The sequence below is a fragment of the Seriola lalandi genome, unplaced genomic scaffold (assembly GCF_002814215.2).
Source record: "Seriola lalandi dorsalis isolate HSWRI2012SDOR001 ecotype SW California unplaced genomic scaffold, Sedor1 jcf7180002054345, whole genome shotgun sequence".
NCBI lineage: Eukaryota > Metazoa > Chordata > Actinopteri > Carangiformes > Carangidae > Seriola > Seriola lalandi.
In genome coordinates, this window is record NW_019524898.1 from 42555 (window position 1) to 66660 (window position 24106).

Below are 24106 nucleotides of genomic sequence, written 5' to 3' on the forward strand. Positions count from 1 at the left end.
TGGGGGTGGGGCGGCCTCCAGAGAGTGATTCATATTAATGGCTAGTTGGCAGTGGAGAGCGCGCTGCATATGCAAACTCCATTAGCAGGTTAGGCTGGAGAGTGTGACCTGGCAGAGCCACCGTGAGCTGCACACGCAGGAGGGCGAGGAGGAGGAGGCTGGTTAGTAAAGGCACACAGGTGCAGGGGAATGTGTGTGTGTGTGTGTGTGTGTGTGTGTGTGTGGGTGTGTAATGCAGGTGGACTGGTATATCATTTTATCAATATATATTTATCAATATAAGTCCATTTCAGTGTTTTATTCAGACATTTATTACTATATTCAGCAGCTTTATTAATATTTATCGAAGAAACGGCTGATCTTACAAATGCAAAGCCCTGAACATTTTTCCACACAAGTTTGTATTAAATATGCAGCTTTGATTTTTTTTTCATGCTTTTTTAGAGGTTTTTTCTTTCAAATGCATTACAAGAAGAGTCATTATTATTTAATCGTCATTATTATTTACATAAAAATGATTTAAATAACCAATTAACACCCACAAACCCATAAGGATTTATTACATCTGCCTTAATATTTGACAGCAGGAAGACAGGTTTTAGGTTAAATACTGGATTATTATGTTTTGCCTTTTGCTGCAAGCGTGGTTCATCAAGTGCTGATTTCATCCTCTGAGGGATGATAAACGCACTCAGTGAATTTGCCTTTTCATCTTTTAAAATTTCTTGTCTGCATTTCGGCCTGATAGTGGTGCTGGAGAAAAAGTGAGGGGATTCATTTGAACAAGACCGGGAATATTCGCAGAATTAAAATATAAAAAGGCCAGTGTTAAAGTGTCAGTCCAAGAGAAAGTTCGGTGTCACTGTGGCGCCGGAGGGAAGGTTATTGGATCGCTAAAAATCAGGGGAATCACAGCAGCAGTCGTCCACACTCGTCCAAACCAAACTAAGTGGTATAATCTGGACGATCGCTGTTGATACGTCATTCTCTGGACAAAAGTGACGAGCAAACAGATGAACGACGACATTTCCTGAACGCCACCCAGGACCAGTCTTATCAGTGGGTCCACTTTGCATACTGCTGCTGCAGGGCGAGCCGGTCCAACCCGGCAGCCAGGACGAGTGCTGACCCAAAAAAAGATTAACGAAACAAAAGTATGCTGCAGCAGAAAAACAACAGATGATATATAAATGTTTTTTTTTGCTGCTGGACTGAGGATTGTTGCTGTGAGCTCCTCTCCTTTCCTTCCCTGCATTTCTTAAATAACCAGTTGTATGTAAATACTCAATAATTGCTTTTTTCGCACAAGAGTTAAAAGTTAAAAATCTAATCAACATTTCATATCTTCTGCTGCTCATTTCATTTTCAGGACGTAGCTACATGTTGGTAATTAGGCTGCCACTCAAAAAATAAAGCGTTTCCCGCCTCCTCAGCCGACAAAGTATAGATTGATCAAATCAGACTGAACCTTGACGTCGCTGTTAACTTTAGTCAACTCACAGAAACTGAACTTAGATTTGATTAAGGCGCTAGAAACTAATTTGATTCATTTAGCAATTTGACACTGGATTTAGATTTGTGCCGCTGAACCCAAACCCCTATGTATAATTGATAATAACAGAATAATATATGATTTATTAGATGCATGATTTTCTGCATGATCTGTCACCATTCAGGTACATTTGTCACTTAATTCTGGTGGCTAAACTCCACCTACGTCAAACCTGTGCACCACAGCGTGAATAATGACTGCAGCCATTATCAGCTTTCAGAACACACACACACACACACACACACACACACACACACACACACACAAACACACACAGACTGTCACACTGGATATATATATATATATATATATATATATAATGTGATGATGTGCACGTGAAGACAGACTCTCACAATTCAAACTTCGTCTCTTTCACACATATTTGCACACAGATGTGGGAGGAGAGATTGGCCAGTGGCCGAGCGACAGCCTGGCCCTCTGTCCCTCTCTCTCTTTCTCTCTCTCTCTCCATCCCTCTCTTCGCGCTCCACCCTGATCAATCCTCTTTATAGATTTCTCATTTTCATGTATCTTCCAAGAATGTGCTTTCATCCCATTTCAGGTCCTACGACAAATACCTCTCGATATCTTCTCACTTCTGCTGCCAAAGCCCTCGCCCTCACCCTCACCAGCCCCTCGACAACAAACAACAAAACACCAGCACCAGTAACTTCTGCAATAACACTGCTCAGCAACAGCTAATTGAGGATATTCAGTCGAATATGTAATCTGCATTTTTTTTTTTTTTTTTGTATATACGTACAAAAAAAGCAAAACACTGACCTAAGTGTGCTGTCAGGGCAGATTACAGGACGCTGGGAACGCGTGCGTGAAATCTGCCGCAGCTGCCCAGGGCTGCTGGACGGAGGAGGCAGAGGAGCGAGAGAGATACACAGGCAGTGAGAGAGAGAGAGATATATATATAAAAAAAGAGAGAGTGAAAATCAACAGAGCCAGTCACAGGTTGACCTTTGGCCTTGTGTACCTGATGATGAGGACAGCGGTCTCCCCTGCTCTGTCCATCTTGTCATCTCTTGCTGACATCAAAATGCTGTATTGTGCTGGTTCACTCGCTCTGTCTCTTTAAGTTACGTCCCCCTGCGTCTCCCTTTAGTCTCTCCGTCTCTATATGTTTTGACATCTCCGTACCTGAAGGCAGATATCTGTGTATTTGCAACTCTTTGAGCAGATTTATTCCCTTCGCAACAGTGGAAAATTACAAATGAAGTCTAGTCTACTAGAATCTATAAATCAGACGGGCAGATATATTGGCCAATAACTGGATTATCACTGATATATTGTATTGATTTATTGGGGCTGGTTAGTAACAAGAAACTGCAGAACAGCAATGCCAAAGATGAGTTTGAGGCAGCGTAGAAACTGTTGCCATTACAGTAGATCATTTGTCTACAAGAGGGCAGTTACATTGATAAAATGGCACTCTGTGCATATATTGGTGATAATTTTTAAGGGAACCCTTATTAAAAATGTAAATGCAATAAAGCCAGACTTTTTACATTTTTTTTTCTTGCAGGAACAGCAGCGGTGACAGTTACAGGAGTGGTAATCATAGGAAATACTAAGAGAAGTGAAACAACGGAAATAGAGTAGTTCAGTTACACAACACCGATCTGTTAGTTAGCTAACTGTTAGCCAGTTACAGGAGTGGTAATCATAGGAAATACTAAGAGAAGTGAAACAACGGAAATAGAGTAGTTCAGTTACACAACACCGATCTGTTAGTTAGCTAACTGTTAGCCACCATAAGCTACAGGTCAAACCAGACCAGGTAAGTAAAACGCCCTTTTGAGTGTGTTGAAGTGAGCAAGGGAGTGTTTCTACTGTTTAGATCAGGGGTTTTCAAAGATGAAAGCATCTTATCATTTAACATAACGGCTTGGTTCAGCTACTGGAGCGTTAAGAGCAAAAACATGTTCTCCAAAATTACTAACATTGCAGGGAAAGTGATTTTCAAGTTACAAAAACAACTTTGCAATATATTTGACGGTGCTGTTCAGAGGGAGGCTAAGCACATAGCTGCTGATATCTCACACACACTGCACTCAGAGTCTGAACTGCTTCTGTCTGGCCGTCGATTCAGGGCCCCAAGGGCCAACCGGTACTTATACAGGAAGTCTTTTATTCCCAGGCACTGAACCCAGAATGACTGCACTAGGAAACACTGGGTACTTTTCTTATGAGATTAGCTCTGTGGTATTTATTCGTTTGCACTATTGTGTGTTTTGTCATGTGTATTGTGAGTATTTCTTTATTGCACTTTCTTTGGGTGAAGCCAAATCCAAGTTTCCACTGAGATGGACGATAAAGTCAATCATGTTAGAAGATAAAATAAAGATAAAATATGGACAAAATCTGACAAAATAAGGATCAGATGGAGCAAAGCCTTTTGTTTCGGTTCTCGTCACTGCTTAACGAAAGAGATAAAAGCAAACCGAAGTTCAGATTAGGTCGTTTAGATTTTAGCATCTGCGTGGCTACATATTCCTTGAGGTGATGTGATGTAATGTGGTTTCAGACGGCGACATAGTTATTTTCTGAGATCAAGCAACCGGTGGCTGCACAAGGAAAAACATGAAAGAGAGAAAAATTCAAGCCAAAACTGGAGAAAAATAAATAAATAAATAAATAAAAAACTTGTGAAGTGGCAGCTTTTCAACAATAAACACGGAGGCGGCTGGTGGGACTGCGGAGGGGATGTAATTGTGTTTCCTGGACGTGTCGAACACAGATTAGCACGACATCACCAGAGTTAAGTGCTGGAAGATGATCACCTGGTGCCAAAAAAAAAAAAAGGTGACCTCCTCCGTTCACGCCGAGCGGCGAGTTGCATAGTGTGAAATTGCCAAGTGGTAAGGTGTGAACCTGTCTCTTATACACATCTGAGGAGGTCACCTTTTTTTTTTTTTTTTGTTTGTTTTGTTTTTTCCACTTCTTGGCATTCAGACACATTTATAATGACACTTCCTTTATAGCTGCACAAACATAAACTAAAGGATCGCTGCTTTAGACTGAAGTGATGAAGTTGTGCTTCATGTGTTTTCTGTGTTGGATCAAATGAGAGTTAATCACGTTGCACAGCCTTAGTTAGCACTGCAGCGTTGGCAGCTCTGAGGCATTGGATGCTGCGAGAGGAGCCTACAGAGGACCAGATGACACCATATTGAAGCTTTTAAAATATTCACCATGTTTTGTATTCATTTACATCTCTCACCGAGTCAGGGAGAGGTCACAGAGAGCTGTCAGCTATTCTTACGCTGCTATGTGAAATGTCTGCTCGTCGTGTTCGAGCAAATGATCTCATCAGCTGTTCGCATTAATATTTGAATTCACATCGTGTCGGCGGCAGTCAGAAGTGTTACTGTACACGCGCGCAAGGAACAACCTCTGATGACTACCAACGCACGTTACATCAGTGGTTCAGACTGTGAGCACTTCGGCGCGTTGCACGTGTGGCTGCGCCCCAATGAGTGATGTCACAGCAGATGTTTTCCATCAGCTGTTTATTGATTGTCTATTGTTTGTAGAGATATCAATCAGCACTAGATAGAGCTGCTAGCTTTCCCGGGGTGTGCGTACATACACATGTGGAATGTAAAACACCAGCAAAATTACACAAACGAGACCAAAGACTGGATCGCTACGCAACTCGCGTAATTAAAAAGATAAATTACACCTCCCTCTCGTGCTGCATTATATCTGTTTGTGTACGAACATGATTTTATTTTGTGAACATTATGTTATAAATGCTTCTGTCGACATGTTAGGCAGCAGAGCGGTCAACAAGTGCTACACAAATAAAGTTTGATTGATTGATTTGTCTGCAAAATCAATCAATTTTTTTTTTTTGGGGGGGGCAGTACTAGCACTGACCTGTCAAAATAAATAATAAAGTTTTCTCTGTTCTCTGTTCCTATAATTGCAGTGAGGAACCACAGCAAGCAGTTTTTTTTTCCTCCCTCACATCTTCAAGATGAAATATTAAACTTCACTTGGAGTTTTGTCTTCCTTTCCAGCATCTCAGCTCAGTACGTGCTCCTTCACCCATCTGAATTTACAAAGTACAATGCTTCTGCCCCGGCTACGGCCCCGACACCGATGTCCTTCACTTACGATTTCAAGCCTTTTATATGAGTAGTATATTTGATATGAGCTGTGTGACTCATGGCTCCAAATCTGAAGAGGTGTACAGGAGTGGTTTGAAATGATAATTGAGCCTTCTTAGTATTCCTTGTAGACGCTGGGTTTTTTTTTTTTGCTGGGTGGTGTATTTAAGCTGACCCAAAAACAGAACAACAAAGCAATATCAAAGGTGGATTAGCTGCTATAACTATGTTCATAATCTTCAGCGACACTTTCTACTCATGCTCATGCCTCTCCCAATCGTCTTTATCGTGTTGTCAGTGTGCTACGTCTAAGAGAGATGGTGTTTCCCCCGATGGAGCGTCCTGCAGTGACAGGTCGAATTCTGGATTTTAATTAAACCATTAAACATCTGCTGTAACATGAGGCCATAAACTGACAGAGAGCAGGTCAGCGTTCGGTTTTCTTCTCTTTGAGATTCAGTATTGATGCAGCCTTTGAATCCTGGACACCGACCACGCTGTTTGACCGAAGCGCGCTTCCTCTATCTCTGGGCCGAGGCGTCACACGACACCGTCGGCTTGTTAAGTGCATACGGCGTGCGTTAATGTCATGTCTTGCAAATTTACCGTGACGGTCTTGATGCGACCGCTGCCCCTGGTGCAGGTCCAGCCGGATCGGTTGAACAGGAGGCTGCAGACCTCGCCCTCCAGGCAGGGAACCATCTCACACCACTGACGGCTCCGCACGATTCGCGCTGGGAAGACGGGAGACAAGACGGCAAAGAGAAAGAAATGAGTAAAGACAGACTCACGGAAAGACTTACAAAAACTCTGCTCACCACAGAGGAAAGAGTTCTTTACATGCCCGTAGTATTTTAATGAGGTTCTTGTTGAACCACCATGTCTGAATTGCCTGTGGTAGTAACCTTTACAGACCAACTGGTGGTCCATAAATTGCTTTCCTGCTAATGCTCGTGTTTATTGCAGCTGCAGAAAGATTGTTTTTTTTCCTTTTGACATTTTATTAAAATTAAATATTCCTCCTGAAAAGGTTTTTGTATGTAATTCGAGGTAAAATGTTCCAGGTAAAAAAAGTAATTTGTACAATTTAACAACCAAATTTTAGTGGATGACTTTTCTCGGAGCTCCACTGTAACATTTACTTCTCAGACTTGTACTCACTGCCCAATACACCAAATCGTTTCCCATATGAGATCATGTGTTGTTCCTCTGTCTTTTCACCATCAAGGCCACAAACACTATAAATATATACGACACAAATCTCGGGCATCTCTTCCTGCAGCAGAAGAAAACAGAGCAGGAGCAGCAAGAGTGCAGGTTCATTGTTGGTTTTGTAACAAGCGCTGAAAAAGCCGAATCACTCCCCCCCCGCCCCAGGGCTCTGCATGTAAACAATGACAAAGACACTCATTTGAGGAACTGTGGTACTGTAAACGCGACTGTACTGGATTTGTGGAGATGTTTTTATATTTGCATCAAATATTACACAATAAGGTTCATAACTTTAAATGTCTGCATGTAGTCAGTGCTGTTTTTTATATATATATATATAAACATTTTTTGCCTCGTTTGTACCTTTTTTAAATTAAACAGTGACAGTAGAGAGATGACAGAAGATTCAGGAGAGAAAGAGATGGGGAAAGAAAACCAGGGAACACTGAGGCTCATCATCAGCGCCTTGACCTGCTTTCATCAGTGCTGATTTTTACTAATATTGCAAAGCCCAGCAGGAGTCATGGAAAAATAAAATACTAGTTTGTGCATATAAATGAATTATTATTATTATTATTATTGTGCATATAAATTTAGATTTATATTAAATATTGCTCTCAACATTATTTTGTTTGGGCACTCCCACATATTTTTTATTTTCAGCCTTGTAGTAACCAATGCTGACTCAAGTGACATCATCTTGAGTCAATTATCAGACCTATAAACAGACTGTTATGTATAAAACACAGGTTGTTTCGGCTACTCTGGTCATTTAGGGAGAAACACAGTTAGCATCAGGCTAGCATCAGTGTTTGGTATTAATCACAGATAGCAAAAATAAATCTGGCCCACATGCAGCAAGATTGTAAGACGCTACTTCCACATCTGGTCAGACTCCGCCCAGATGTGGAAGTACATGGGCCAGACTCGGGCGGGAGACCCAGGCATATGTTGAGCCAGAAACTTTCATTTTGTTTTCTGGGATGTGTCTGAAAATATTAAAATCATCCATTCCTGTCAATAAAAATGCTGGGATATTGGAGAAATTCATTTCAGTTTTTTAATGTCACAAAGTTGTGATACGACATTGGACACGGAGATGTGTATGAATATGTTTCATATAACCTCTTCTCCCAAACATATGTTATAATGTCAACAAAGCTGTCCAATCTTACTTATTGTTTCTAACCATGCAGCGCTCTGTAAACCTGAAGTACCTTCCCTGAAATGTTGCCACACATGGATTTGTGGATCACAGAAGAGAAAGGCAATAAAAAGCTGAAAAACTTCAGTCTGCTCAAACGTATGTGTCTGCTGGAGAAATCAGGCTGTCAGAGTGAAAGCCGGCGACGCTCTCATTCTTCTTCTGCAGTCTGTCTGCATGACACTGAATTAGCATTCGCCTGTAGTCGACGGTGATAAGCACTGATTGTTCTTTACACAGTGCGCTAAAGCAACACGGAAAGGTTATCGGCTCTCTGCGGACCTGGCCGGGGCCGCTGCTCTCGCCTACCCACGATCCCCCCGGGGCAGCACATTGTGGAACGAGGTAACATGGTCGCCAAATTGAAAGAGAGGAACTACAATTCGTCGAATGTGCACAGGAGAGCTGAGGGCGGAAACGGAGAGGGAGTAGGAGAGAGAGCGAGAGTAAAGAGGTGTCGAAAGGGAGGCCTTGTGACATTTTGCTGTGAGGTATTCCTGGTCCAGGCTTGTTAACAGTCTGAAATTGGTCTTTGGAGTGTCAGACCCCGACTGCTGCTCTGCAATAAAGATCTGTCATCTCGTGGTATTTATCAAGCTGGCTGAGCAGCACCTTCATATATGTAAACCCCCCCCCCCACACACACACACACACACACACACACACCCCCACACACATACAATTGCTGCTCTGTGGATATAAAGCCACTGTCCCTCAGCAAATAACAGGTACTGTTGACACATCAGAAGAAAGCAGTGTTTTCACAGCGTGCCCTCCCCGTTGTCGTCAGGCAGCGAGGAGACACAGCGGTGGAACAAAACAATCGAGGAACCTGTCATCTCATTGAACCAAACAAGCCGAAGAAAATATTAAAGCCCTCGCAACTAGATTCTGAGACAAAACGGCCATTACGGCCTCAGCCCGAGCGGAGACTCCTCAGTGAGCAGGGGAAAATCTAAAGTGACCTTCCCCCTGACACAGCAACATGCCTTGGTGAATTTTCATTTTCACAGCCATCCGTCAGGCGCAACAAAGCGTAGATTTATCAGTCAGTTGCAGATGTAGTTTTGAGTATATTACAGGGCCAGCAAAACTCAATTTCCAGGGCGCGGAATAAAAGCTGAGCTGGCAAAGCGGCGGGAGTGCTGACTAACCGTGGAGTGCATCAGCCCGGCCAGCCACAGAGTCGGAGGTTGGCTGAAATAAATTCATTTCTCAGCTGCCGCCACAGCATCAGGGCACTTGATACTTTGCCCTTGTTAGTTTTTCCAATGCCACCGTGGACAGCGGGACTTGATCTGTGATGACTTGATGACTCTCTCGGCGCCATAAGCCGGGCCACGTTTTGTTCGTCGCCGTGATAACTTCATCATGAATAACGCAAGCGGCACACGCGATGGTAGACGCATTAAAATGCTTGTATGGTTCAACCACCTACACACACCAGAGCCAAGACCTAAAGCTACGGAGATGAATCTGTCCCACCGTATCTTTTACATGCTGCTGCTGCTGCTGCAATGAGCCCCGCTTGTCGGAGCGTTCAACTGGAGCAAATGGCCAAGAATTACTGTGGCCATGTTGGCGTTATTGTTGAGTGTCTGCCTGGTGCGGCCTTTGAACACGAGCACAGGCGTGTTTGTTATTGTGGGAAGGTGAAACATCTGGCCGGAAGAGAGAGAGAGAGAGAGCGTCTCTCTCTGTCTGGATGACGCCTGGGTGGCCCATCCTGTTGCCGTCACTATCGGAGTCCCACCCAGGGAAAGCGGACGTCGAGGCCAGGCTTGTCAGCTGCCAGGGTCCCTGCTGGGGTCCGGCTCTGGAGCTCCAACTAGATGACACGTAAGACCATCTGTCCCCCTGTGCACCGTGCCAAGCCCCTGCCCTGCCCTGCTCAACACACCACTACCAGACGGGGCTCAAAGCCGGGGCAGAAGGCACAACAGTGGCTCTTAAACCAGACACACTGATAGTCTGATGAAACTCTGCCTCCGCACGAGTAAAAAATAACATAAAATTTTTACCAAAGCCACAGGCAGCTCATTTAAAATGTATTCAGATGAGGTACAACAAACAAAAAGAGACGGCTTTAGAAGCGGCTTCTGAAACACTGAAGGGAAAGACACCGAGAGAAGGTTCACTGCGCTGAGAAGACGACACTCAGCGAATCACCACAACGATTTAATTGTGTGTCTCCTTCTGGTGATATGATAGTGATGCTTCTTCCCAACAAGATTAGTTAACTAGCTCATTTTTTTTTAAGGGGTTTTCTGTCTGATGTTAATTAAAGCTTCAATCATGGATCAATTTGTAGCGGCCAGATTTCCAGCCCTCTGTCCTCCAGCCTGCTACCAGAGGCCTGATGGTCTTTCAGCTGTAATTATGACAGCAGAAAAATCCAACATAAACGCACTTTAAACAAAGCCAGCAAGCCGAGCTACAAATGTCTCCGTACGTCATCGTGAACTGTGTTTTAGTCGAGCAAGCTGTTGCGGGGAATTACTGAGATTTGGGCTTTCTTTCAAAATGACTTGAGCTGGGAAGTTAGATCACAAAATGAATCAGTTGCCTGGAAGTCATCTGTATATTTTCCACCAGTTGGTGCAACTGTGATGGTGACAACTGTGAATCTAAATGTTTGGAGGGTTTGATTCAGTCATTCATTAGTATGATTTGCTGGAAAAGATTTTTTCCACTAATTTACAAAAGTTGTTTTTTAGGGAAACAAAGACCATTCACTGCCAGAGATATATCGATTTTTTTCTGATATTTCAAATTAATTTAGTCTTTTCACAGCCAAACACTTTTATCAGATATGTATAATCCATTGGTTTTGCTGTTCATAACATGGATAGAAAATTTAAGCTCCACTGATTAGATATCGAGAAACCTGTTTGTAGTTTTTGAGCCTGGAGGTCCATTTGATATAGGATACCATAAAGTCTCAAATAAAAGCCGGTATTCACATAATGGCTGAGCACTAATTATGTCCAGTAGCTTTTTACTTTTTCATTTAATCACCGTTAAGCTGCTGTAAACAAAAAATCTCTTTATGTTTTTTACAATCCTGTGAGAAAAGGCATGGATTATGCTTTCTTTTATTGTGAAACATCTAAGCAGGAAGTGTTGAGCTGCACTGATTTGATCTTAACAGAGACTATGGAAAAAAATGGCAAAAAAAAGAAAATAAATAAAACAATTGGGAGATGTTTTGTGAATGAAAACAATATTTCTGTTGGTGAAGAGAGACTCAGAGGGGCGAGGACATGACCCAGTTGTTGTACAGCAGGAAAATGAACATTATACTGAATCTATCCAGACAACAAGGTAAACATGGAGGAAGTGATGAGTCTGCATGAACAGCAAACAGCATCAACAGCAAATCTAAAAAGGAGCAGATCAGAAAAAGGGGAAGCTTCCTACAGCCTGTCTCAAACATAAGCCTGTTTTAAATATAGGCCTCTCTAAGCAGTTGAAATAAATAGAGTACAACAAATCTTCTCGATTGTGTGTCTGCATTATAAATCTAAAAGAAACCTTTTCCTTTTGTTTGAGCTCTTTACAGCAGCAGGGTTTTTTTTTTTTTTTAATAGTCATTTAGTGTCAATAATCATCCCGCCGGGTGTGAAAGCAGAAGCTTGCAGCGAGCATTATAAACAGTGTCCCTGCAGCCTGCAGACTCTTATCATGGTGGCCATCAAGCCTCATACGATTACAGTGTGATGTGGTGGCATGGCAACAATGGGCCAAGCTGAGAAAAGGGAAAGGGAGGGAGTCGGGGAGCAGATTACAGTGAGAGCAGGGAGACAAGCAAGGGAAAGCACATAATCCTCCTGTGTACAGCATGCAGACTAAACCTTCACAACAGTGACACACAGCAGCACAAAAAGAGGGCAAAAAGCTTGCAATATGTCCTGAAGAAGAATAACAAAAGAAGCAAACAAAAAAAAAAAACTGCATTTGTCGCATGGTGAGAAATTGTTGAGTGAATTAAAACAAATGTGGAATGAGCTTGAACGATGCAGCTGCCATCGAGGCCGATACATTTTTATGCAACTCACGTACAAGAAACTTTATTCACTGTGGGGCTTAGGTAAGCTCGTTGGTACGTCATTATGGAAGCAAGAATACTGGCAGAACGGCAAGGGAGATGAAAATATTTGTCCAATTGTCTCCTTTAAGCCACTCGCCGCAGACGGCTGTAAAAATTTGAAAACGTCCCAGAGGTTGCATCAGATGTAAGAATCGGATTGTTAGTTATTATTCATTACAGGAAACAGCAAAGAGGCTGAAATTTATGAGGGTTTGATAGTGATTAGAATCATACAGATGAGTTTCTCCAGTGTTAAAGAACCCCTCAAATGAAAATCAAGTGTTTAACCTTGTTAATATGATGTTCTATATTATATAATACAAGACATATGACGAGTGAAATAATCAGTCAACACCATGACTGAGTGTTTCCACCTTGTCTCATAAAAACAGATTCAGGGTTTCATACATCACAAACCTAAGGAACCAATCCTGTCAACCTGAAGAGGATGGGGGGGCAGGTAGTACAGCGAGAGAGAGTTAGCATTAGCACAACCGCTAACACTGTGTCAGCCAGTGCCAGTTACAAGCAGCTCTTTCACCTGTCCACCTGGAGCAAGCAGGTGGTGGGCGGGGCATTTTTTTACTTCTTATGTGGGAAAACCACGTTAAACAAAATATTAATCATAGCGGAGGATTTTAAAACAGCAGTTTAAAAACATGCTCACAACTCATTTGCATTAAGTTGTGCCTGGACACACTCTGAAAGGTTGACAACAAACATGGTCAAACATCAAACAGAGTGTATTCTTATACATGGTGTGAAAAGTCACACCAGCACAACTCTGTTCACAGAGAAGAAAGCTGATGTGCACGGCCCTCTGTTTCTTGCTGCTGGGAGAGACTCAAAATGGTGGAAAATTTAATATGAAGTAAACTGATGGTCCTTGAAGTAGGTTTTTTTTTATGTAAGTGTCCCTGTGTGTGTGTGTGCCAAATTCCGCATCAGTCAAACCTGCAGGGTACGAGAGGATGTTTATTAAACTTTCAGTCCTGACTTGTACGCCCGCCACCACCAACCAACATGCCAATCATTTTAACTGGCAGCGGAAAAAGCTTGAACACTCGCGTTGTGATGTGTCATTTCTATGAGTTTCATTAAAATCCAGTCAGTTGCACCTGAGATATATTGCACGAGACATGTGAATAAGCAGATCTATTACTGCCCACTTATTTCATTTAGAATTCAGAAAAGTCAAGCAGAGGCGGCAGTTGAGGATAAAAATAATGGACTAATTAATCATTGAGGGATTTAAAATGACTTAAAAAATATTCAAAGATACGAGGTAAAAGAAAACAATCAATCAAAACAACTATCTATAAATACAACTACTTAAAATTGAAGATACAGATACAATAGATGAATGGTTTGTGATCATGGATTTAAAATGACCAAGGGTTAACACCAAGGAGTTAGAGCTAGAAATCAAAAGCAGATCTTCCGAGCTCAGGACAGACGTGAGGGACTTGCAGAGAAAACTATTCATTAGAGCGTGTTTGACGTGGTCCAGAGCATCAGTCGAGCATTGAAGTGATACGAGATGGCAGCTTCCCAATCAGGGAATTTGTAGATAAACAGAAAACATATGCTTATCACGGCTATCAGACGGAGAAGATCGCTCAAGTTTTTCACACAGGATGCAATGATGAGTGCTGTAAACCTCACCAATAATAAACCTAAGGGCAGAATGATAAACAGAATCCAAGGGTTTTTACGAGCATAAGCCGATAAATCAAATCACCATAATCCATAACAGAGAGAAAAAACAGCTTCAACCGCACTTCTCCTGCAGAGGGTAGGAAAGTAAGTTTTACTTCTATACAAAAAAGATTGTCTGTATGATATCAGTCAGCAATACAGTACAATAATGTATCATCTGCATACAAATGTACATGGCAGTGAGTTGATTAAATATTATTGATATATAAACTCTAAAAAGAACAAGACCTAAGAACAACATTAATTATTGATAAAAACTCTGCTGACCAGACAGGCAATTCAGGAACCACGCACAAGCACTTGAACTAAAACCAACATTACTTAAATTATGTAAAAGCAAAATAGAGCCACAAAGATGCAGAGCCACTGATGCAATGTCATGCACAACCAAGCAAAGACAGGGCCGTGCAAAGGCCTGGACCCGGATTGATATGGCCTCAGGACAGAGAGAAATTCCTTGAGTTGACAATTTACAAGTGACTCTAGGACTTTAGCTAAACAGGACAATTTGGATATTAGTCTATAGTTATTTGAGTCACCCATTTTTCTCCACTCTGATGCAATAAAGGGGAAAATTAGAAAGTTTAAAATTGAGAGTTATTTGCTCAGAGCAAAGAGACGAAGAAAAGAACAATTATCCAAATTGTCGTCACCGGTAGATTTCTCAGGATGAATGGCTTGAAGAGGCTTGATAACTACTCAGAGAGAGACAGGATCAAGCGTAAACTGAGAGGCATGTTTTGAAGTAGCTACAAAATCATGATTAATAGAAAGATGGTAATTGTTAGAAAGGACGGGATTCACTATCATTAAAATTGACATTAGTTGGTGGGGAAAGGCAGCAGGAAAAAGGAATGTACTTTTTGTACTGACAGGAAATGATTAAAAAGACGTGCGTCAAAAGACATCAATCAAACTTTTGAACGTTACTGCCAATCAAAAAATGTGGAAATGTTCCTTGGGCTGTTCAGACACCATCCACAATTTGTTTTAATTTTGTTTTCCTTTGTAAAGACATTGTGGGACAAGAGCGTCTGTCCATTCTACCATCAAAAAATAAATCGAACGACTTTAGTATGCATAGAGGCGTTTTTGGGAATTCTTAATTTTGTCACTTTTCCAGTGTGAACACACTACAAACTTAAATCCAGTTGGAATTATGTAGGAGTTTAAAGTATGAAACTGGGACACATCTAAAGTCTCTCCAAGAAAAATTAATTCACTCAGTAAGTCTGTCTTGACCGCTGTCCATGGTGCTGATTCTGGAGCCGTCCCGGGTGTTTGTCGTTCATTCGGTGGACGGTTACTCCTGCTGACCGGGACTAAGGGCAAATACATTACCTCAGCCTCACCCTTCACCTCACCTCTGAAGCTAGTGTTGTACCCGGATCTTGGCTCCCTCAGTCTTGGAGACAGCTCATCAGGTGGCCTTTGTTCTAGTCAGCTGTGCAGTGATTTAGTTATTATGAGTTTAGTTGCCTGATGTCTGCACCAGTTATCTCTGCCTCACTCTGGCAAAAGCCTTTTGTTTATTTGATTCTGCGAAAAGTTTTTTTTTTATTAAGTTTTGTAGTCATGTGTGGCGTGGTCTCTGCACACCTGGGTCCTATTTTGCATTTAGCATCAGTACTGGTCTTTACTGCTTGACTGCAAACAAAGACAGGCTGTGCAGAACAGACTGTGAAGTTTATATTGTGTCTGGCGTTGTTTCGCCTGTGATTCACACCTTTAGTAGTTAAAAGTTATTAAAATGATTAAATTATTACCAGAAAGGCAGAAAGTGTTCCTCCAACAGAATACTTATCCAAGATTAGTTTACTGTCTCTGGGCCACTCCCACCGGCCTCACAGCTCTGACAGATCCTTGCTCCAGTGAGTCTCTGTCTTATCCTTCTTTTTTATTTATTTATTTTTAGACAGTGACAGAGTAGGCACAGCCAGGAATCATGGGGAGTGAGAGTGGGCTACGACATGCAAATAAGAACCCCTGCTGGAAGTGAACCAGGGACATTGCAGTTATATGGTAAACAAAAGTCTCCTGTCAAATTAATGCAAACAAGAGTTATATATGTAACTACAATTCTATGAATTCTGAATAACAGGAATGTGTGTAATATCTATAATATCAAGATTTCCAGCATGTCTGGCAGTCGGACACCACGGAGAGTTGATTTGTGTTTTTATGTATCTTGATAGGAGGGCATTTCTTACATCTGAGTGAACGTACGCCACTTTGTACTTTCGGAGTGCGGTGCATAGAGCAAACTCAACAACAGAACAGACAGAAGGACTGGATTTTTTTTTTTCTGGAAAAAGGAAAAGATAACACCGCAGACCTGGACCAGAATAAAGTGATAGTATGATTTAGTGACTGTGCATCTGACTGAGTTACTCTCGAATCCCCAAAAGGAAAGCCAAGTTTTTCCATCTACACGTATGTTTCTAAAGCCTGACGAGGCTGAAGGTGAGGAATAATCAGATTACAGTTCTGAACACACAGTATCGGGACGGAGCTCTTGGCCTTTGCTTACTCACTCAGCGCCAGTTCCACTTTCATTAAAGGTCACTATTCTATCAACACACATCTGAACAAGGCAGTGATCCTCTGCCGCTGCTGCTGTGAAAGAGTTATATTAAACTGACCCAGAGGACAGCGAGCCCTTGCTGCGTTAATAACAACCCACTGAAAGAAAGAAATAAATTAAAAATCTTGACCACTGCAAAGCCTCAGTGACGGATACAAATGAATAAACATGTTTTATAAGTCAGTAAATTGGTTTACATTCTTAGAAGGGCAAAGGGGCGTTTATGGGAATTCACATCAAAGGCAAAGGTCAGAGAGGATATCTGAGCAGCGGCGGCATTAGACCCATTGCATTCCCATGCAATATGCAGAAATTCCACTTAAAAGCCACGTGATGATGGATGCCGCCTCGGCTGTCAGCAGAGAGCCTTTTAAACGAGCCTGCGAGCAACAGGTTCCATCTTTAATGCACTGGGTATTAATGGAGTGTAGGGTGTGGTGCGGCGGGAAGCCAGTAATAATCAATTTCCTGCTGCTGTAATCATAGTTCTCTGTAAGTTAATTAGCATCTGTTGAGTGTCTCGGAGAGAGGCGTCCGCAGAGAAGGAGAGGTTGGTTAGAAGTGTGTGTGTGTGTGGAAAGCGTGACTCTGTGGGCTGTGGGACTGTGGGTCTTGTGTCGGGGCTATTAGATTAAGACCAACATGAGTCATTGCGTGATGGAACTAATGGTACGTCTGATGCATGTGATTGTGATATTGTGAGATCCAATCAGCACCACAGATCGAGTGTGTCCACCTCCCCATTCCTCTCATCCATCTTATCACCCTCCCTCCTCTAGATACTGTCCGATATAACAGAGAGAGAGAGAGAGAGAGAGAAAGAGAGACAGAGAGAGAGCTCTAAAGTATAAAATCTTATCTACAAAGTGGATGAACACTGCACATTCTCCATTACAAGTGATCTTAAGTCGGCTGGAGTGCATTCAGAAACACCAGAGAGGAGGAAAATTAAACAGGATAACACACTGCGAGAGGCACAAAGTGAAGTGATGATGTCACGGTGGCTGCTTGTAGAGGAGGAGGAGGAGCACTGGGGCCACATTGAGGAAAAAAAACAAACATGAAATTTCAAGAATAAAGTCATAACATTACGAGAATAAAGTCGTAATTTTGAGAATAAAATCATAATTTTACAAGATTGTAATTTTAGGCTCCGTGTTGTTTTTAGAGGTGAAATATCAGAAGCTTTAAAATGAGGAATGTGAAGTTTTACTTTAGCAGAGGTTTCACAAATAAGGAGATACTTCATCTTTTGGCTCATCATCATCATCATCATCATCATCATCATCATCATCATCATCATCATCATCATCATCATCATCATCATCATCACCAGGACATTGAAAAGATTGTGAGTCTATTCTATTGTTAGACAGACGAACAGCAGCTGCCACCGACTTTCCTTTATCAGGTTTTATTACTTTCTTGTAATATTTTTTCTCTTCTGTAGCAATTTTACATTTTTAATTCTCGTAATATTACAACTTTATTCTCTTTATTCAACTTTATTTTCATGACAGTGGCAATTGCTTTTGATGGAGTGAGGAAGAAGCCCATATTGTTTTTGTTCTGTTGTTGTTGCTTCATATTTACATTTTTGTCTGAGACAGATTTCTGATCACTTTTTCTGTTGCCGTCATCTCGTTGTACATATTATATTAGTTTGTTGTAGATCTAATCTTTTATAATCAAACCGCCTCCGCGCTGCCAATAATGTACTCATCTCTGGGACTAATTCCTCCACAGTGCAGCCAGCAGCAATTTTGTTTGTCATTTGGTGCCACTGAGCTGAATTGTCACGATGTAAATGTGTCAATTTGTCACAACATCATTAATGTGGTAAATAACCAGAGGGGCGCTGTTCAAATAGACCTTTCTTTTTTCAGGATACTGTGACATGCGACGCCGGGAGAAGCCCGGGTATAATTCATAACGTTAATAACGACCACAAACCCCTGCTCGGGTGTGCCAGCTGCAGAGTTCCCGGTGTTGTGCGAGCTGGCTGGGACGCACAATGGAACAGAGACATTGTTAATGTTAATAGTTACACCTGTGCTTTTTTTTCCTTGTTTTGGTTGAATTCTTTTCCATTATGATTTTTCATGATGTTCCCGTTATGTCGAAATGTCTGCCAAAAGGTGTGTGGGTTCTGTTGGAGCAGAGTTAATGATTTCACACGCCATTATCACTGTTTACTTCATGTATTTTTGGTCACTGCTGTATTCTACTGATCATAATCTATCTCATTTAATCTTGTTCATAATGTATTATATTGGTTTCATCTTGGGACTGGCCTGTTGTGTGGCTGCCCTCTGTGGGGCCTTGAAACCTTAGGTTCAATATTTAAATACATTTACATTTACACGTCCGTCCCTGCAGACACACGACGAGTGTGTCCGCAAATTCACCTGCTGTGTCCTGCTGTCCCTGTGGTAGGTCGTTCTGTAATGTTTATTTCAAAAAGGCATTTTAATTATCCCCACAACAATGTCGGCTGTGAGTAATTTATTACGCACGCCACATTAGCGACTCTGCTAGCTTGGTCGTTTTCATGCCTCACGTAGCTCTATAAAGAATCTCTGCAGTGGCGCTTGCTAACCAGCAGTTAGCTTAATTACTTTCTGTTACTTTCACAAAGCTAGCTGTGGGAAACCTAATGTCTTTCTGTTGTTACCAGGAATAAATTGACTCATTCCAACATAAAAATCTGTAAAATCTGCCCTCCACTAGGCTAGAGAGGTCATTGAACTCACCGTCTACACAGGCCGGCCTCGCCCTCGTGGTCCCGGCGATCTGGCCTCTCCGGCAGGCGCAGCGGGCCGTCTGCCTGGCGATGGTCCGCCTGGGAACGCTGCTGTCTCTGTTGAGCATCACTATCTCGCACGTCCCCACCGCCAACTGGCCTGCCAAACACAGTAGAACAAAGTACATCACATTAGCATAATGAGACTATAATGAACGTATTACAGAGGAGCAACTGGTGTTTGAAGGTACAAACAACCGGCAGCCTGGACGCGGAGCACATGATTACTCTCATTTAAAAGTCTCAAACAGAAAAATGAGAAACTGATTCCGATGTTTAAAAGCAGCAGGCTGAAGAGCTTCTCCAGATTTAATACAGTATGGCTGGTTGCTCCTGTGATAAAAGCGCCTTTTAAGTGATCATGTGGAAAACAAAAGTTTCCTCCAAGAATCTGTTAAATGGACATTTTCTGTTTGGTTAATCATAACTGCAAGTTAACAAGCCCACCATTTCCAAGCTCCAAGATATGAAAGTGCTAGAAGGAAAGGAACAGCATTACTGCCTGCTTTACTTTTCTCAGAGCTTTAGGGATAAAATCAAAGCGGTTTCTCTGACTGTGAACATGAATACATTCAGCAAATTTCATGGTAATCAGCCCATAACATTATGAAAACAACAGAATTGGTCGTTTGCTCAAATGACTAAAAGCAAAGCACCTGAAAAGGGTCACGAGGCTTCGTCAGAAGTCGGTTGACATTGTTATAGCATAGGTGAGAGGTCGCGGTAGAGGGTGAGGGAAACAAAACACGTGAGGAAGAACGCAGTTGGTTAGTGCTGACAGTCAGTGTCGGATCTTTTTAACCATGACCACCATCGTTACATCACCGTGACCACGTGTGCCTAGATCTAACCAAACCTGTAATAAATATTTTAAAAGAAGTAGAAACGTGCTTTGCTGAGTAAGCTGTTATTCATGAAAAAATAATAAAATAGTGATGGTTAAAAGAGGTCAGCAGATGAAGGTAACCTCGTATCATGTGCGTACATTTATGGGATTTAGAGTTCTGATGGTCGAGGGAAAGAAACTGTTGGTAAGTAAGGAAACGATTGTCATGAGGCGTGACATTTGGTATTTTTGTTTTATTAAAGTATATTTTTTTGGGCTTTTTATGCCTTTATTGGACAGGATAGTAGAGAGACAGGAAATGGGGAGGCAGAGAGGGGGAATGACATGCAGTAAAGGCCGTCCGATGCAGGACTCGAACCGGGGCCAGCTGCAGCGAGGACTGTAGCCTCTACACATGGAGCGCCTGCTTAGACCACTACGCCACACAACGCCCCTATTTTTGTTTTATGACTAAATACCTGCAAAACGACATTCAAGTTTAATGGTAATGCTACGCTAACATGCTACGCTAACATGGTAAACATGTTGCATCAGCGTCAGTGTGAGAGTGGTCTGGTGATGTAGAGAGGAAGAACATTTTTATTATATTTCTATGTAATAATTTCATATTCATTATATTCGATTGACGTTTAGCAGATTTTTTTGTCACAGGTTAATTGTGGGAGAATTTTGGGAAATCAAAGCCATAGCTGGTCTTACATCTTTTTAATTAACACCCTGACATAGTGTTAGAGAACAGTACGTCCAATGTTCAAAATCTTTTTTTTTCTTTTTTTCCCCCAGGAGCAACTAAATTACATTCTTAAATATTGAAAGTTCAGATTTTGGATTTTTTTTTTAATTTCACTAATGAATTATTAATGCAACTACTGGCTGAAATAATGTGTGACTTGGTTGACATGGCAGTGCCTGCCGGGCACCATGTTCCCACAAAAGAGTAATTTTCAAGCCAACTGAAGCTTTACTGAGACAGCAAATGGACAGAATGTCTTCGAATGATGATTAGCTTGCTCCAAAATCTCTGCAGTGTGTGTGTGTGTGTGTGTGTGTGTGTGTGTGTGTGTGTGTGTGTGTTCTATCAATGCACAGAGAATAACTTCAGAGTTTTCCAGGCTTTAGAAATTGATGGATAACTCCCTGGCCAGGAACCTGTGGTTAAGAAGGTGTTTGAGTTTAAAGTTTGTCAGGATGTGATCTCTAAATTAATTATAGAAAGTGGAGAAATCTACAACACACACGTGATTCAGCAGCTAATGGATGACGTGGGAGGTAACAAAGAGTTAAACAAAAAAAAAAAATAAAATAAAAACATCTAAGAGTAAATGTTCTTCATCATTCTGACTTTTTCATGTCAGGGGACTTTTTTCCAAACTTTTCACTTAACTTTTTTACTTGGCAAATTGTATGATGAAATGATTCTAATTTGAATCGTGTTCATTTGAAAAAAAAACTTTCATTTGAGTTTTCGAGATTCTGTTGCAGCAGGAGTTGAATTCCCAGCAGTGAGAGCTGCTCAGCCTTTCAAAAACCTTTAAACATACTCCCGTGTCAAGGTGAGGAGATGAGCTTTGTGCCCAGACTTGCAGCTACAGCTCCTGCATGGCTCTGATGATGGTTTCTGATGAGTCACACGGAAAACTTTCCAACAGTCACTGCAAAACAAAAGAAGAGCTGTAGTGAAGATGTTTTTCAATGTTTGGATTTAGTAAATGAACCCTCAGCTTGGCCCTTTGTAGCCGACAAGTTCACTTCATGTCAAGGTAGCAGTTTTGTTTGGGGAAATTATTTGGAAACCCGAGGGAACATTTAATTGTCTTTTAATTGGGCCTTTCTGGCGTGTTTGAGGGAGTTATTAACTGTTAATAGTCTTGTGTTTTATAGATAAACAAGCTTTAATCACAGTAAATTGCTTGAGGGCGCAACCACTACGTTCAAAAGCACATTTGGAAAAAAATAATGTTTCTATATATGCAGATGACACGCTTGTTGTTTAAAATCAAAGGGAGTTTTGCTGCAGCCTAAAATGAGCAAACTAATCAATAACCAGCTGAACAATATTAATATGCGTGAATACATCAAATCTGATTCAGCCTGAGCTGCATTTCCAATTAAATGTAATGCATTTAAAATTCACAGAATATCAACGGATCTGCTTTAAGTTGAACGGTAAAGCTCAGAGAAAGTTGGAGAAACTTCCTTCACCTTTGTAATGATCTGGGAAAAAAAGTAACATGGCTTCTTCCTTCTTTTCTTTATTGAATGGAAAGCTGCCAGTGAAAGCCATTCAGGCTGACACTGAAATAAAATCAGCTCAGCGAAGGTAGATTAGGAGAGGAGTCTGTGCTGCAGTTCCTTTAAGGTCAATACCTGGCATTCACTGACTATCACTCCTTTATACTGCTGCCTGTAGTCGCCTCCCAACACCCTCAAAGGTTCATTAAAGGGAGACGCTAACTGCTCTATAGCATGAAATGACTGTAATAATGGCAAAGGTTGAAAGGACTGTTGATCAACACAAATGACTCATAAAATTACCTCGGCAGGTGTTTAGACCTTCGGGTTTCAGACTCTACTAAGTTTCAGAGCCAGACACGTTGGAAATATTGCGGGGGGTGATTTCCACTGACCATGGCGACCCCGTAACCTTTATTATAGCAACATCACACAGTCACAGTGTCTCCTGGCCAACACCTGCACAGACGCCCTGCGGTAAAAATGTTATTTAGGTCCCAATGAGCCCTCATTTTTCTGACTCTAGAGAATGTAACATAAACTTTGAGTGATGCCAATATTTACTGCATATCACTTACTTTATGGTAATTTTATCAAACACAAAATTATTTAAGAATATGCACCAATTAAGCACAAAATAAAAGCTGAGGTAGAAGTTTTAAAACCACCCCTGGGCTTGAGTTTCTCAAACTGCTAAAGGTAAAATTTTGAACTTATGCAAAAGATAAAAGTAAAAATCCTTCACTTTTCCTCCCACTCACAAGTTTAAGAATAAAACCTATTCATTAAACTTATTTTGACTTAAAAACGCTCTTAAATTTAAGAGAACCCCAGAGGTCTGCGAGTGCCTCTAAAGCTCAGTAATTAACATGTATCTCGTTTAATCCTCACAAAAAAACCTAAGTGTATAAATGACAAGATTATTTCTTGGCTCCGAGTAGTTTCCAGGCAACCAGCCGAGACCCCAGGAAGTTACTAATCTTCTCATCTAACTGTCAGGAAGCAAAAGATGTGTATTTCCCAACATGCTGAACTGTTCCTTTAATAGGTCCTTATCGAAGTGGATATTCTACAACAAATCAACGGATCAAATTACCATGAATCAAGTGACACACTCAGGTCTGTTTCTCCAGCGTTGTAATCCAGCCTTGTTATTGACCTTCTGCATGTCAAGTTATAAAAAAAAAAAAGCTCAGTACCCTCAAACTCTGCTGTCGACTTCTTCAAACTGTCTTCATGGTGTCTAGAGAATGGATTTTACTTCTTTTTTTTTTTTTTTTGTAATCCATTGGCATCTTTGTCAGGTGATATTTCCACTTGACCAACAGTTTAACCTGCGACATGACATCCGGGGAACTGCCGACTGAGTAGATATTCATGAAGAAGACTTACATTGTTGGTGAGTCCCTGACTTTCTCTCTGGCACCATGAATAAGTCAAATTTTCCATTTCTAAGCAGGAAATAGCAAAATCTAATGTTGAAATCGGCTAAAATCTATTGATCGTCGAGATTTAACCCCTTTTTAACCATACTAACTAACTCTTGCCAGGCTGAAAGGACAAATCTGCATCTCCATGAATGTATTAGTGACTTGCCGTTTCTCCGTGGCAACCACCACGTTGGGATACAGGCTGATAAGATTGGTGTGTTTCCACATTAAATTATTACCTAGGCCAGTGTTGGGAGTCATAAAACACAATCACCTCTACAGAGAACCGCACTGCACTTTTCATTTCAC

At 41.4% G+C, this 24106-nt stretch overlaps 1 protein-coding gene across 1 annotated transcript in view; it reads right to left on the minus strand.

Moving 5' to 3' along the window:
- Positions 1–24106, minus strand: part of tafa5l (TAFA chemokine like family member 5, like) — a 46776-nt gene that overhangs the window by 13426 nt on the left and 9244 nt on the right. Inside the window, exons 2-3 of the mRNA XM_023407697.2 lie at positions 19239–19388; positions 6283–6410 (exon numbers count right to left, since the gene is read on the minus strand). Of these exons, the coding sequence (XP_023263465.1) occupies positions 6283–6410; positions 19239–19388 (278 nt within the window). The remainder of the gene's footprint in view (positions 1–6282; positions 6411–19238; positions 19389–24106) is intronic.